At 38.7% G+C, this 16072-nt stretch overlaps 1 protein-coding gene across 1 annotated transcript in view; it reads right to left on the reverse strand.

The window, feature by feature from the left end:
- The window catches only part of LOC105398535, a 46496-nt gene that overhangs the window by 10209 nt on the left and 20215 nt on the right, over positions 1–16072 (reverse strand). The window contains exons 3-4 of the mRNA XM_048629303.1: positions 1146–1197; positions 178–316 (exon numbers count right to left, since the gene is read on the reverse strand). Coding sequence (XP_048485260.1) covers positions 178–316; positions 1146–1197 — 191 coding nt within the window. The remainder of the gene's footprint in view (positions 1–177; positions 317–1145; positions 1198–16072) is intronic.

Below are 16072 nucleotides of genomic sequence, written 5' to 3' on the forward strand. Positions count from 1 at the left end.
CTCGGAGGGCGACCTAAGCTACGCTAGCCAGAGATCGACCACTCGATCTTTCACTCCGTTTCCCCTCGAGCACCCGTCACGGTTACCGGTTACCCCACCGGTCAAAGCTTCTTCGGCATACATATATGCCCGGCCCACTGCCACTTCAGCTTGCTTATATCTGGTGTGTGTCATCACCTGGCTCCGAACAGCTCGGAGTGCAGTGCGAGCACGGTCTCCCTCAGGGCGGCGTTCTCGCGCGCCAGCTGTTGAGCCTCGGCCCTCGCCACCGCCGACTGCGACGCCGGCGACTCCAGCGAGCTGTCCTTGTGCGACGCTGAAACAGAAGTAAGTGTGGTAGATTGTGTTGGAAGTATTTTGTAGGGACATATTTGATGGCGGCATGGAACTATATAGTGAAGCGTATGCGTGGTTTTTACATGAAGGTAAGAGTGAGGGTATTCCGTGTGAATGCGTCCTTAGATCTGAATTGACTATTGAGGGATAAATTCACTTGTTGAATACTCATTTACGTAAAAACTATGTACAAATATTTATTAAATGATATGGTAAATAAATGATATGCAGGAATTACAGAATTCCAACAGTAAGGCTCGCGGACAACATCTCACATAAAAGTATCATACCTGGTCACTCTACATTACTTAAAGTTTTTCAATAAAACGGAAAACATTGTCTTTCATTCGGCACGATCACTCACAGGAAAAATCGCCTCTCCTTAGTCACACATCACGCGGAAAATATTACTTTTAGGCCATCAATTGGTGAATTGATGGTAATTGGTAAATAGGCCAAGGCAACACGGTCGATGACACATATTAGAACAAATTGTTGAAGCAAATGTTAAAGGACCATAATTTAGATAACATAACTGTAAGGAAGGTTGTAAGAATAATTATACACTAAGAGGTCAGAGAGATATGCAAAATGACGAAACTTGGAGTTATGAGTTTCATTGTTCTACTTTTGGCACTCACCATAACTGTCCTAACATAACCTGATTTGAGATGTGCTAGTCAAGAAGAAAAATTCAAAATAAACTATGTTTAAATTTGTTATTACGTAAAAAGTTAAAAAAAAACCTTTATTCTTATTTTTTGTTCTACACGTAAAAAAATTAAAATATAAATCTTGTGTTAACTTACCGATGACCGCTCGCGCTTGCACCAACTCGGCTCTCATGTCGACCAGCTCCGCCTGGAAACATGCAAATAAAACTCATAAGTAGGTATACTCATAAAATTATAAGCGAGAGTTCGTTATATCGACAGATACCGGTCGAGGGGATTACCGAATCGAAATCCGCCGTAAAACCCATATCTCGCAAACGCATCGAAAGTATCGAATAACCCAACAAAGACGATGTTGTCACAGTGATTCACGACAACAATAGAAAGAAATCTGTTGTGAAAATCAATGGCTACGTGTATCGGAGCTGACTGGTGATGGTGACAGCTGGCGGCGCGCGCGCCACAAATTGACCTCCTCCCATTTTACACACCTACCCTCGTTAGCCTCAATGGAGCTTATCGAATTTCACCGTTCTGTTGATCGTGTCGGTACTTTTATTACCCTTGTTTGATTCGGCCCTTTATTGAGCTTAATTCTCATACCGGATAAATAGCTATTTAATAAAAGGCAATATTTATGACTGTTATACATTACTTCAGCTAGTTAAATGGGTTGCTATTACAAGTCTGATGGCCGACTTAAGTTAGATAGCATGAATTATAGATATGACGAATGGTACTATCATGGCGTATAATTTTCGCATCAGTTAGGTCAAATGCGTCCTCCGGGCACAACATGTAGGGCCCTCGGAAGTGTAATGTTACCGTGCGGTTCACCGACAGGGCGGCGTTGTGAGACTGGGCCGAGTGCAACGCGAGCCGAGCGCGTGTGGTCCTTCCGTGTACCCCTGCGCTAGATTTGTTCTGACAAACAACACACCGATGCCCGTTGAAGGATGATGCCGCGAGCTTATGTGTTGTTCTCCTAAGTGTACTGTTTGGTGTTATGACTTTACGTTATAAGCTAACTGGAACAGTAACGTCTAAATGTAGATATAAACCAGTAATTTAAAGTTTAATAATGTAAGAATAGAGCCATAACTTGATTTCATTATTTTGTCCTGATTTTGACTTTATATTATTTCAATTTCAATCATTTATTGATAAATTTAACAATTTACAAGTACCTATAAGTATATTGATTGCAGTATAGTTTAGTTGCATTCGAAATACTCCTCTTTCAAATCACTTTAGACAATTTTATGAGCAAATACTCTTTCGATGCTACTATTCTTGGCTGCACTCGATTATTTTATAGTCAAGTTTTATACGCTCGATGGCTGAAACGAATTTAACTACTGTTTTTAATTGTGAATAAGGAAGTTGTTCTAGTTGGAGATTGCATTACGATACTTAAATAATTTACTAACTGCACTTTTTACACTGAGTATAATATTTGCCTGTACTATCCATTGAGTATTATGTATACCTACTATCGGACCTTCCTAACCTAATAGGTACCTACCTACAATACATGGTTTTATAACATTTTAGTAAAGTCATAATATGCTTACACATGACTGTAACTTTGCGTCAGAAAATAAGTAGCAGGTTGGGAATAATTTTGCGTACAACAACTCATTATCCTTGACGCACCAACGATACTGACAAAGGACGGCCATTCCACATATTCAGAACTTACCTTCAAACTACATAGTTATGAATGAATAACATAGAAAGCATGCTTTATTTACAAATAAATAGTTGCAGATGTTCTAGGCGCAGTATCTAATGTCTAATAAACCCGGCCCACGCGCGCCGCAAGATCATTATCGCGACTCGTGGGCGTCTGTTGTAACGAATAATTGTGAATAATATAACAATGCACAACACAAAATATACCCAATAAAATATTCTCAATAAAATAACCGTTAGATGTAATGAATGCAGTTCATTAGTGAAGTTGTAAATATCTGCAGGGCAGGGCCCGCGGCGGCACCGCATAGATAGACGACATGTCGGGAATTGCTTTCACGACCCGAATTGCTTTGCCACAGTTTTGTGCCAATACATCTGATAAAATTCCAAACACATTCATAAAAAAAAACTTTGAATGGGAACACTGATGTTCCGATGCTATGATATATCATAGAGGCGAAGACAGTCGGTTATTAGAATTTTAAAACCGGCTACGAAAGCCACGATTGATGGTTTCCAAATAGATGTTCGCTATCGGCGTGCATCGTTGCGAGCCATTAACGGTGCAGCTCATTACTTGAAGTTTGATGTTGTAAATATAGTGCGGCGCTTGACGAGTTGCTTTGTGTATCGGAGCGCGATAGGGCGCGGATAGATCGCCGCGAGACATCGCCACCTCGGGCCAGCGCCGCCGCCACCGGCCACAATCCTCGCTAACCAACAATCATAAATCTTCACCTAACGTTTTCTAACCGATAACTACCTTACAAGATCAAGTTCCATCCATATTTGAATAACAACCCAGCTATCCGATTTTAATGGCTAAGTTGTTTTGTTTACAAATTCAAATTCGTATCTGACCTGACCACACACTATGCATGCTCACAGGCCCTAAGATATTGGATGCGCTTCTTCATTGTGAAACATGGTTCTATGAGTCCATTCAATGGTCTATATAGAACTTCAGTCAAAGCGAATACACGTACAAGTACATAGCTGTCCTCTATTAAAAGTTTCTCTCAGGCGACGGACGGCACTGTAGGTCGCTCTATATACTTGTCTTTTGTAACTGCTACCTGTTACATGGACTTCATTAACATTATTCTTGTTAAACTACACATTGGGAATCACGGCACGTAGAAACACAAAATGTTTGCCGCCTTTCTACTCATTACCAGTCAATATGCAAACATCATGGTGTGTTAAACTGTAAAAGGACATTTGTAATAATGAAGCTTATTTATTTCAGGTTACCGACACTTGTTATCAGGCTGCTTTTACGGTTAGGAAACGATTTGTTGGAGACGTATCCCGAATGAAGAACATCTGTACAATAGCTCGCGTTCAGGACCAGCCCGGGGCACACACGCGGAAGTGTTTGAACCCGGCGATCGGCCGCGACGCGAACCGGAATAATGCAATTAAGACGAAGGAAGTACCAGGCTCACATAAGTCTCGTAGAGTCAGCAGCGACGACTGGTCTCCAGAACCCACGCTCCCAATATTGTGAAACACACCGGTAATGCTATGATCCAGCAATACTGGACTGGTGTGGTGACGGAATTTACAATTTAAACATTAGGACAGCACGAGTTCAACGATCGCTTATGAAAATAAGTTCACCCACTGACAATTTTGAAACTGTTTATTGCCGGTGCATGTAACGAAGTTGCAGAGTATTATATTATCTGTGTTGCAGTGTAGCTAGTCCAAGGAAAGTAATAGATATTTAAAATTATTTTACAGCTTAGCTCTACCACTAAACACTCCATCAAACCAAGAAAGGGTCATCTGACAGCGATTAATACGAACCGATTATGCTGTGTCATTCACCCGATGACCCCTGGAAGAGCACTTTTCAATGAGACAGTGCATTACCACCCAAACGAAGGATGTTATCAGGAGCTCAGTCGATGGGAAACCTGCGGGGCGCCGATCGTCTTTTGTCCATTCACCTTATCAGTGGCACTGCTGCTTTCGAGACTTTGTAAGGACTAAAAGGAGCTACAAGTTATTAATCGTCCTGTAGTTTAACATAAAGTAGGCTTATAAATAAATAACCGGTGCATGTAACGGTTCGAACAATGTTACTAATACAGTTACCAATGTCAAGTTCGCGTATCAAATTAATAAACAAGATTTAAATAAACGGGCGCCATCGGAACTAGCCGAAGCAGATAAGAATCTGATGGTGACAAGTTGGCCTGCGACTGCGGGCGCTTCATTATAAATTAACACTATTGATGGCTTCATTTCATAGTCAATTTTGAAATAAACATGTCAACGCCGTTAAATTGGTCGGTTTGAATGAAATACGTGTATCACTACCGTTCTGAATATTAAAATAAACTCAGAATAGGCCAATACTACGGAGGTAGAAATCTTCTCCATTCATCTTGGGCTATCCAAGGATTTCAATATACATTAGCAAATAAATATGCAGACAATTCATACGCCTCTTTATATGTAAGTTGCAATATTTATGAAGTCTCTAGCATAAAAGCAAACACAGGCGAACTCTACAAGCTTTGCTTGAGTAAATCTCTGTAGTCCGTAGACACAATAATGTATTAGATAGTCCTAATCGTTTAACGAATGACCAAGGACAGGTAATCCCTTAGATAATCTGCGACGAACACTGAACAGGTATTCTATCATAACCAGCTATAAGATGTAACTGTATATAGTGTTCTGATAACATTGTTTAAATATTGAATATCCTTTTGGTTAAATCCTGTATTGGTGGTTTAAAATAATGAATTCTTGAGATAGACGTTTTCATGTAAGGTTGTACTTTTTTCTAAGGAATATATTATTATAACGATAAGTCATAAGGACTGCTATAAAATATAAGTGAAATATAGCCGATTCATTTCCCATAACAATACATTACTTATACCTAATTGTTAGTGGTGAAATTTTTATTTATGAGCAGTACTTAAATATTTACCGGCAATAAAGTACTGATACGAGTACAATCTGTGCGCAAATAATTTTATTTGACAATAATGTCAGGCGTTCCTTGTGGTACGTTATTTATGGGAAACAATATAAAATGTAATATAACTAAGGAGGCCAAGGTACATACGACGACGGTAAAATAATAAATAATATCGCAACGCGTACAGATAGGTACAATATGCAAACTTATTTTTGTTGCAGTAAGTGTCTATGTCCTGATATTGCACGTATCTTCATCTTCACACATTGCTCATGCTCATTGCACAAGTATGTAGGACTTGGTATTTGTGAATATTAGTAAGAATCTATTATTCCTTTTGAAGTTTAAAGGGCAAGCTTATTAGCACTTGTTTTGACGGTCATTATAGTGGTGTACATTATAAAAGTAAGATAGATTACAGAATATGACAATTTATTTAGAAACTACAAAGATAAATATTTTATACTAAATCCCTTCTATACGTCGTATTATACATTGTACAAATGTACACGTACCGTCACATCAAAAGCTGTCCACTTGCCTCCAAAGCGAATTGTCACAGTTGAATTCGATTAAAAGCAGCAAAGCTTTAATTATTGAAATCATAACAGATCTAGATACAGAGTTCTCTGAAATAGCATGACGCGTTACTACGGGCGGCATATTTATGAAGCATGCACTTGGTATTCTCGCTGCTTCTGCCTCATCAGCAACTATGCACCTGTGTCTGGGGGGCTACTCTTGCCCCACGACTTCTGTTAGCGTCCAGTTTTGGAGATCTACTGCGCTAGTCACGACTCTATCTCGATGTACTCGACGCTCGTAACGTACCGATGCCGATGGCAGGAATCTAAACCTTATATTTCGTGAAGCCACAGTAGCCCTCCCGGAGTCTGCACATTATGCACGGCGCAGACAGACCAGCGGACGACACCGGGGAATGTACGGCTAAAAATGAAAACTGGGGCGATGATTTATAACACGCTATAAATTATGTGCGCTTCAGATTTTAAGCTAATAAGCTTAAATAAATTAAATCAAAGTCTTGATGTGTTTACTGTCCTTACGTGGCATTCTGAATATTTAAAAATATTACAGTGGTGCCAAAACGGAAGCTAAACAACGCACTTCAATTTGATTAGTACTGATCAGACTGTTGCATTCCTAGGCATATGCAGACGCGGTAACCTCAACCCGTAGTCCTTAGCTCTAGAGTTCAGCAGACTGCAGAGGCTATTTGAGCCACTTACACAAACCGCGGACAGTACTGCAAGTGTCACGTAGTCTGGACGAATTAGTCGTTTCTCAGAACTACTGGCGAGTAGTAAATGTCCACGTCTCGCTGGGAACATGAAAATGTGCTAGCTAATATAAATGATCAGTATCAATTTAATTCACTGGCCATGCTTCTGCCGGATGATGTAATCTTTCTGGCGAAAGCCACTCTGGAGTAAGGTGCGGATGATTCAATTATAGGAAATGCTGCGTTGTAGGATACTTTCTGTTTACGAATATTCTAGGAAATGGTGGATTAATAGAAGTATTTATTTTGAACTATGTACGTTATTGCATTATTTGTTGATTAACAACCTTGTTGCGAGATTTAACTGGACGGTCAAAGACAGGCAACTTATGCGACTGGCTGATTCTTTGACCACGATGATAAATACTAGTACTCCTAGTGCAGCTCTTATGTTTGTCACTGATACTCTAAGAATTATCTACATTCTAGCTAGAGCGCAATAAAACTGTTGTGTTGGCTAGAGTCGAACATAAAACTAAATGGATGATCTAGAATTATGTGTATTAAGAATAATATAAATTATATATAAATTTTTGAGATTTTCAGTAGGTAGTTTCATTATTTGTTTGTAGATTTAATTTTGGTAGTGGTCGTGGTGGTGGTGGCCAACCAAGTTACTAATAAAGCGGCCGAACATCTACATTAGAAATAAAAGGTAGGTGGGTATATAGTTTAAATATTAACCTACATTTAGTCCCGACATTAAACACAGTGCATTTGAAATAATTCTACTAAAACAATGACAATTCTAAACCAACATATCAATTTCAAATCTTGAACTTAATAAGCTCCCCATTTAACGTTTGATGCAAACATAACGAGACCAACTATTCGCAATAAACACGAAAATCGTGTCAAGTCGTGGTCAGGATTAAAACAGATTTATGACTATTGGTTTAACTAAAATGGCAATGGCCGCGTAATGCTGGACAGAGCTGGCGAGCGGCTCAAACTACATACATGTTTCATGTCTCGCCTCATACTCGGATCTATGGCATTTACGACCGAAGCAATTTTGGCACTATTTAAATGTAAGCAAACCATTAAATTTATCCATGAAGCGTGTAAAAGCAGAAATTACTCCGACATCCTGGATACATTTTCCGGTACATTGCAAAAATTGGCAATATCGTGTCAACAGGTAGCCAATATTTTTGGTGAAAACCGCATCTACCTACCAAGATGGATATTTAAATCTATAAGTAGGTACTTTTAGGATTTATTGTGAATCGTAAACATGCAGTTGTTTACACAGACTGGCAGACGGCTATTGGCAACGAGATTGCAATATTGGTGTGAGCTTCTGAATCATCTTCATAACGGACTCAGCATTTTTTAACAAAATGAATCCGCAAAAACATTCGCTTAAGACTCCCTGCATGCGTTGTGTAATTACAGGGCTCATTGTCTGCGTGTAATTAACACTTCAGTTAAATGACTGTAAATCTTATAGCCAGAGTAGGTGCTTATAATGGCTTATATGAATCTTTATAGCCGACTGTTAAATATTGGATTCATTGAGGGTTTATAATAGTAACACGACATTTATCACCACAGTTTGCACATCCGGTCCTTTAATGATGTGTTGTGTTGTTATTGATTCCATTGGAAGTCGTCTCATTATAGATTCCTCGTGGGTCCGTGGGGCGGCGGCGTGAGAGCGTGGCGCGGGACAGCCGGCGTGGAGGCTCCGGGAACAGGTTTGCGTCAGACTGCGATAGTTTGCGGTCACCACCGCCAGCGCCTCCACGCTTCGCTTCACCACAAAGTGCACCGCGGCCAGGACCAAGGTTCCGTTCCTACCTCCGACGAAATCACAAACACGCTCTGCGTATCGAATAACGACCCGAAATAGGGGAAACACAATAGCGGGCATGACGCGACACTTTCGAGATAAGCTATCCGGGACAAAGCCGCTGCGCGCGCGCACATGTCGGATGAGAGCACCTCCGCCATTCAGCGGTCACGTACGTTCCTAAATCCTAACAATTTGCGAAATTCTCGTGAATTATTTAATGGGCTCGCCAATATTTCCCCGAGATAGCACGAACGCACAGCCGGAGTCGCCGTGTAATTGCATTCTACTTGTGAGTGGCGCGCTATCGGATTACGCGTCAAATACACAAAACTCTTTCTCAGAGACAATAAATGCAAAACGTATGCAGTTTAATACGCAGAGACAGCTCACAAAGAAATTATGACCTCCGTAACACGAAGTCAATTTGAATAGCTCTATCAATAGAATGCGATAAATCCTGTATTTGATCGCATACCAATACAATGCTTTAAGAGTTGCGACATGACTTGGAAAGCTGAGACATGGGCTTTGTGTTAGCATTGATAGTTTTCAATTACAATCAATATCGAATGATGAAGCACTTATCATATTTTATTCTAAACTTAACGTAACTTACTTTATATCTAAGCTATGCAATGCATAGGTATCTAAACCGATTGGTAAGTATATTTTAGTTTAAGAAAATCATTAAAAAAACTAAATAAAAAGAAAATCACCTAAGTGGATAATGTTGTCCCTGAAACGCATGCTCTCATTGCTGTCACTAGAATTCCACTTGGAACGAACATAACTTGTCTACTTTTATGTTTTGTTATATACATCCTAAGCTAACTAATGTAACTAAGCAGTGATCAAAGACTAAAGCTTCTTTGCGTAAATCATTTAACTGTGGCTGGCTTTCCATCACAACGCAGGCAATCATGGGCTTTCCATTTCAAAGACAAAGGAAGATGACGGCTTGCCTGAACAAAAGCTCGTTTTCATGCCACATTTTCCTTTCAAAGAATATTTATACTTCACGCGACTAAACATCGTTTGTTTTCCTCGTTTTTGTACAACAAATGGTTGTTTCTTATTTTGAATGCCGTAAGGTTGTTATTTATTATAAAGTACTAAGTTAAAGCAGACCTGCTTACTTTTTTCGTATTGTTAGTGTGGAAGCGAGTATGTTTATTTATGTAATCACCAGGTAATGATTCTTTTAATATGGTTGGATTTAGCCCTTTATGTCCTCTTTAAACTTTTTTACATGATTCTGTCTAGATTTGACGGCTATTTACAGATCGTATTCGTGGTGCGATAAATGATGCAACACCTAAATAAATAGGGTGTCTCTTTAGTCAACGTATTATATCTTAACTCGTCATTCTAAACAACTTACGTTCTTGGAAATAAATTAAAAAATCTGTGTTTGTGTGTCAAAATTCAGTGTCTTTTTAGTATGGATTTTTTTTTCTCTAATTTTGCAAATTTTCCAGGAACAAAAATTGCTTAGGGTAACGATTTGTATTACCTCTTACCGGCAGCGGCATCACGTTGACTAATAAGACACCCTGTGTACGTTCTTCAGATACTCGTATATTGTGGTTTACAAAATTGAATGATCCAGAATTGTTGTCTAGAAATCTCACCTTAGTCAGCTCTAAACAATGTAGTACCAATTAGGCACGCCTTTTTGACGTTTATTTATGCAATTGTTACTGTTATCTTATTACCAAATAGAATAGTAATCACATAATATTACGTGAGCTAGACCAGTTGTCTAGCCGACGACGATAAGACTTGCTTATTCAATAGTTTTGTGTTCCACTGTGGGACGCATAATGATAATGATATATTTGATTATTAAATCAAATAAATCTTTATGAAAGGCTGTTTTACATTAAATTAAGGACTTCATCAGTTTTAGGTTTGACTATAGACGGAATTCTAGAATGTAATAAGACTAATGAGGATTCCATCTAAATATCAAAGTAATAAACTTATTGTACTTAACCTCATTCGAATAATTTACGGCTGATTAAATTGGTGTATTACTGACATTCAAGTAATAATCGTGCTTGTCTCGTCAACGATTTAATTACACGGAATGTCCAAGTAATACGCGTCCATTGCGGACAGGCATAACTGAATAATCGTGTTGTCTCTCAAATTAAATAGATATTAAAGTTATAAGTGATATGAAAACTTAAACGGGTAATCCTTGGCCAAGCTTTTGTCAAGTCATTGATTGGTTTCAGGGTTTCGCTTTACATCTTGGCGGTCCAGTGTGATTTTAAAAGCCCACTGCATTCGTTATTGATTATTGAGGTGCGAAGGTTAATAAAATGTATAAGGTAGGCGGTAAGCTGCGCACTGAGTGCTCTTCAATCACTGGTTCATAAATGCAAATTTCAAGGCGGTGTCCATTAGCTTAAAATAACTTAGAACACATAGGTATAAAATGCCCGTTTACAGCTTACAAACATTGTATCGACTTGACCCAATAAAGAGGAGTGCAGTATCAATCAATATCCTACTTTATGATAATGATAACTATAAAATATCTATGACTTTCATCAGCATAGGCATTATTCGAAACGCTTATGAATTATTCGAAAGCAAAGCTGGGCGGTTGGAAAATATCATAATTTAAAAACATGGTTTACAGTAGCCATAGAAAAGTATTACATGATTTAGAGAAAACACACTGCCGAGACTCTAAATTTAACGTTCCAAATTTCAATGATTACTAGTAACATGAACATTAATCAAGATTCCATATTACAATCCGCAACAATCATTGATTTAAACTTGACAAACGATATAATCAGTTTGATTTAAACATTTGCCTATCCCTGTCTTTTGTCACAGTCAACGGCCATAAACGACTTTACACAACACAGCCTACTTGATTGCAGTGCAGGACACACATTTCGTTCTGTTTTCCTCATGAAATTGATAGTGCACTCAAGATTGAAGTGGTTGCCGTTTACATAAAACGGTCAGATAGATTTGTTAACCTCTGACTGCGGACGCTAATGTACAAGCTATAAATATTTATTAAGACAAATTGATAAATAGCCTAACTTGAATGCATTCTAAAATAGACCCTATTGTAATCCATGATAATCTTTCATAGCTGTATGACTTGATTAGTTAACTGCTAGAATAGCGGATAAAAGCAAGGTAAAGACTGCAGTTAAAGCTCAATTTAACTTTGAACATGTTAACAAAACATATTTGACACAAATACAGATATTACGAGACAAGGCATTTCGCCGAGTTTTCTGAGCTCCCTGGCAATTATCGATATTCGCCAAAGGCACGCACTGTTTTGTAAAATATCGTAAAGCTCGCTACGAGAGATAGCATCGATTACTGATGGAAACAAATTGCATGGCAATAAATCGTATGATGATCGCGGCACGATTCAATTTTCATTTATTTAGAATACGCGGATGATTCAGTCTACTGAGACGTATTATGTGCATAGTCAAGTAGTTCAATTTACAATAAGTCTTGGTGAGTAACCGCCCCACAGTTGCCATGAAAGAAAGCTTCTAGTTGATTCCGCGAAGTCTTTCTATATCGACCGAATGGTTGCTGAGAAATTGAGTCCACTTAAATAGCAGTGCGATTGATAGCGTTGCGGTGGCGGCTGCGGCGCGCGCGCATCACCACGGCTCGAGAGAGGGCTTCCACATCGATTTATCTAATTGAGAGCGAGAATGTCACAGCGCATGCGTGTGGTCGTACGTCAGAACTTGTTTTAAATATTGACACAAACCACTCATTATATTAGTCGGCCGTAATCGTGATGTCATTAGAGCCAAGGCTCGACCCTTTCAATGGTCAACGAGAAGTAAATACTGTCTGCCTATATCAAGGGCTCAGATTGGGCCATAATTCATGAAGTCCGACACGAGATATCAATCTGTTCAATGAAGCTTAAAGCACGAGCTTTCTAGAGCGTGACTTGTAAATCTTAGTTTAACTATAGTGGTAAGGAATAGCTGCGAGCTTTTCCCCCTAAATACTGCAATGGGCAGTTAAGAGCCAGTTGACACGCTTTTACAAATAATGAACTGCACCTAATACGAGTTCGGATGATTTATGTTCAGCTGATGCGTTGAGGAGTCTGCGCTGTGACAGCCCCATATATCACGAAATGAGCATTATTTTTATGGCGAAAAGTCGACACCCTACATTCCTGGGTTGATTGGATCGTTAAGATTGCGACGAGCGGCGAGAGTGTAAATAGGTATGTAATTGAACAATTTTATAGGGGCAGCTGAATGAGCAGCCGGATTGAGATGAGGAGTGGAATGTGATCCATCGCGTAGAGCGGGCCACTTCCGAAACAACGATGTATTCTAATATTAGATAGCGTGTGTTATTATGTTTATGAATCACTGCAGCTGATGCGGCCCACTTGTCGATCGACGTATCGCGATGCATTTCAAATACAAAACAAACATACGGTATTCTTATTTATTACCTTACAGTTACTTCAATGAGGAAGCAAAGCAGCAACTGAACTTACCTGAAACAAATAAATTCACATTAATATATAATTTGGCATAAAGCAATTTTGTAAGATAACGACGACGTCCAAATTGTACAGAGACGTCAAATTACACAGAGTGAGGCTTTTCCCATGGCGTACGGGACAGTCAGTCGGCCACCCGTGGTCACCAGCCTGCAGCTAATTTTATACAGGACCAAATTTTGCGAAATATAGTCCTATATATTTTTAGATAGACTAAGACTGCTGGTCTTATAATGGTACAAGAGCTCCAAAGCTTCCATAGTTTTAGAGTTTAGAGTGAATATTTGGGTCTTTTTGGCATTTATCCACATTTTGAGATGCGATTCTCAGAAAATAGTATTTCTGGAGTCTATCGAGTAACAGATATTTCGTAGTCACCATTCATACAACTTATTTCTCTTTAAATAATATGATGTGGATCTGAATGGCACCGATGCATGAGATGTCGGTAGGGGGCAGCAGCTCCCGGGTGCCACAAACCTGTCCCCGCAACCGGCAGCGGACACGCTTCCAACGCTAATCGAAAATTGTAATTGGCTAATTGCGACGCCACTTGAATTACCTTTGATTACTGTATTTTTAAGGGTTCCGTTCTGTTCTCATGCTGTGGGGAGGTAAAATGGAACGTTTATTTATGAGGCTTGAGGAATTCGCATCCGCAATTTTGTCAACCAATCGGAGGAGAGTTAAGTATTTTGGTTTTTTTATTGCATTGGCTGGTTGCATATTTGTTTTCTTCGAATTATAGAGGTAGGTATTTGTTTCTCAAGCCATTATTTACGATCGAGATCAAATCTCTACGAATATTTAAAAATTCTATCCAAATAAACCATAAGCAAAATTTGCCAGCCATTAAGATTTGGATCTTGACTGGCCGAGCCCGTCTTTAGCACTTCATCTGCATTTTTCCTCGTAACCCGAGGATACAATTTAGCTTTTTAAATATTTATAGAACGGCTTCTATGAAATTATATGGCGTTATGCAAAATACTGCATAGCAATATCAATTTCGCACCTTCATGACATTATGTTTTCGTTTTAATATGGTTTAGTCGATAAACATTATTTACTACTGTGCTGTGCATTGTTTTAGTGTAGTCTTTCTTTATCATAATTATCAACCATATTTCTTCTAAATTAACGTCCCAAGTTCTACAAACAAGATAGCGTTATAATCAAGGTACTGGATATCATTACAAAGCCTTATGCAAATAAATGTTGACATGGCGTTAACAAAAATAATATGCAAACTATTATAGGTGTTAAATCATTTTTATCAGTTTAATGAAAATTGTGTTGTATGAAGATATAGTGATTATTTTATTAATGACACACATGGTAACGATAAAATATTAAATTTCATCACTACACTAGTACAAAAGTTATGTTGGCGTTTAGATACAAGGAAAACACATAAGTGCTTCAATGCCTAGTAGTATTTTCAGCAAAGTTTCAAATAAGACGTCAGATAAGATTTAAATAAGAAAGTAACACGACAATGGCGTAGGTGTTAGTGACCCTGACTACTGAGCCGAAGGTCCCGGGTTCGATTCCCGGCTGGGGCATATATTTGTTGAAAGAAAGATATTTGTACTCGATTCTTGGGTGTTGATATTTATATTTAGTATCTATCTATCTATGTATTTGTGTAGATATATCAGCTGTCCGACACCCATAACACAGGTTCTGCCTAGCTTGGGGTCGGATGGCCGTGTGTGAGATGTCCCCACATATTTATTTATTTAACAATAAAAAATATGCAAAACATTGCATTTTACATGTCAAAGACGTAATCAATGGGTTGTGTAATTACTAATTAGAAAGACTGCACACTAATGAATACTCATTGATAGCTTACCATAAAATTATGATTGATAGTCATCATGGTCATGTGTAAAAGTGATGCAAGACGGTTAGATTTGGTGCTTGAGTAACTCCAGTTAGATCAATTGCGTGTGGCACAAGTGTCATGCATGTACATAATAATATATAAATTGCGCAGGCTGTATAAACGAGTAAATTGCGAATTCACTTATTGAATGCCTACCCTACCCTAAGGCTCCTGAGGTATCGCCTTATAACTAATAGAACGCGACTACGCAAGAAAACATACATACATACAACATTTATTACAAAGTAGACTACTAACAAAATTGCCGTGAGAATGTCGATTCGATCTTGATATTCGATATGTTTATTTTTCTCTATTTATCCACTTGTATTTTGATACTATCACGAACATTAATAAATGTACATGTACAGCAGACTTCAGTAGATATTCGCTGTACGCCACCACTTGCACCACCGCCGAGGGTCAGCTAGCTCATGAGAACGATGACATAATGTCACTATTGGAATACAGGCCAACCAGTTTCCGAGTGCTCTATTAAAGTTAATCATCGATTAAAAGATTTTAACCGTGGATAACTAAGGATAGTTCGGATATTGTTAAAGTAACAAGTTGTGATTAGCTTTCATTATTTACTTATTTACCCTGTTTCACGGGGAAAGACATCTGACAGAACCCTTATTACAATCGAGAGGGTAGTTTTTGTTTGTATCAGACTTCTTTCCACGTGAAACAAGGTAGGTATATAACTAAATTTTTCGCGCGAGTGTGTAGCCTTTAAATGGTTTAACCTATAGGTACCACTCGGGGATATTATAACTCGATGGATTTCTTTTTAATGAAGTGCTAATCAACACACACATCCAGTGACCATTTCACGATTTATAGCTAGCCAGTAGTCGTTCTCACGAAACGCATCACGACCATGCAGCATATATCATT

This window comes from Plutella xylostella, chromosome 22, assembly GCF_932276165.1.
Source record: "Plutella xylostella chromosome 22, ilPluXylo3.1, whole genome shotgun sequence".
NCBI classification, from domain to species: Eukaryota; Metazoa; Arthropoda; class Insecta; order Lepidoptera; family Plutellidae; genus Plutella; species Plutella xylostella.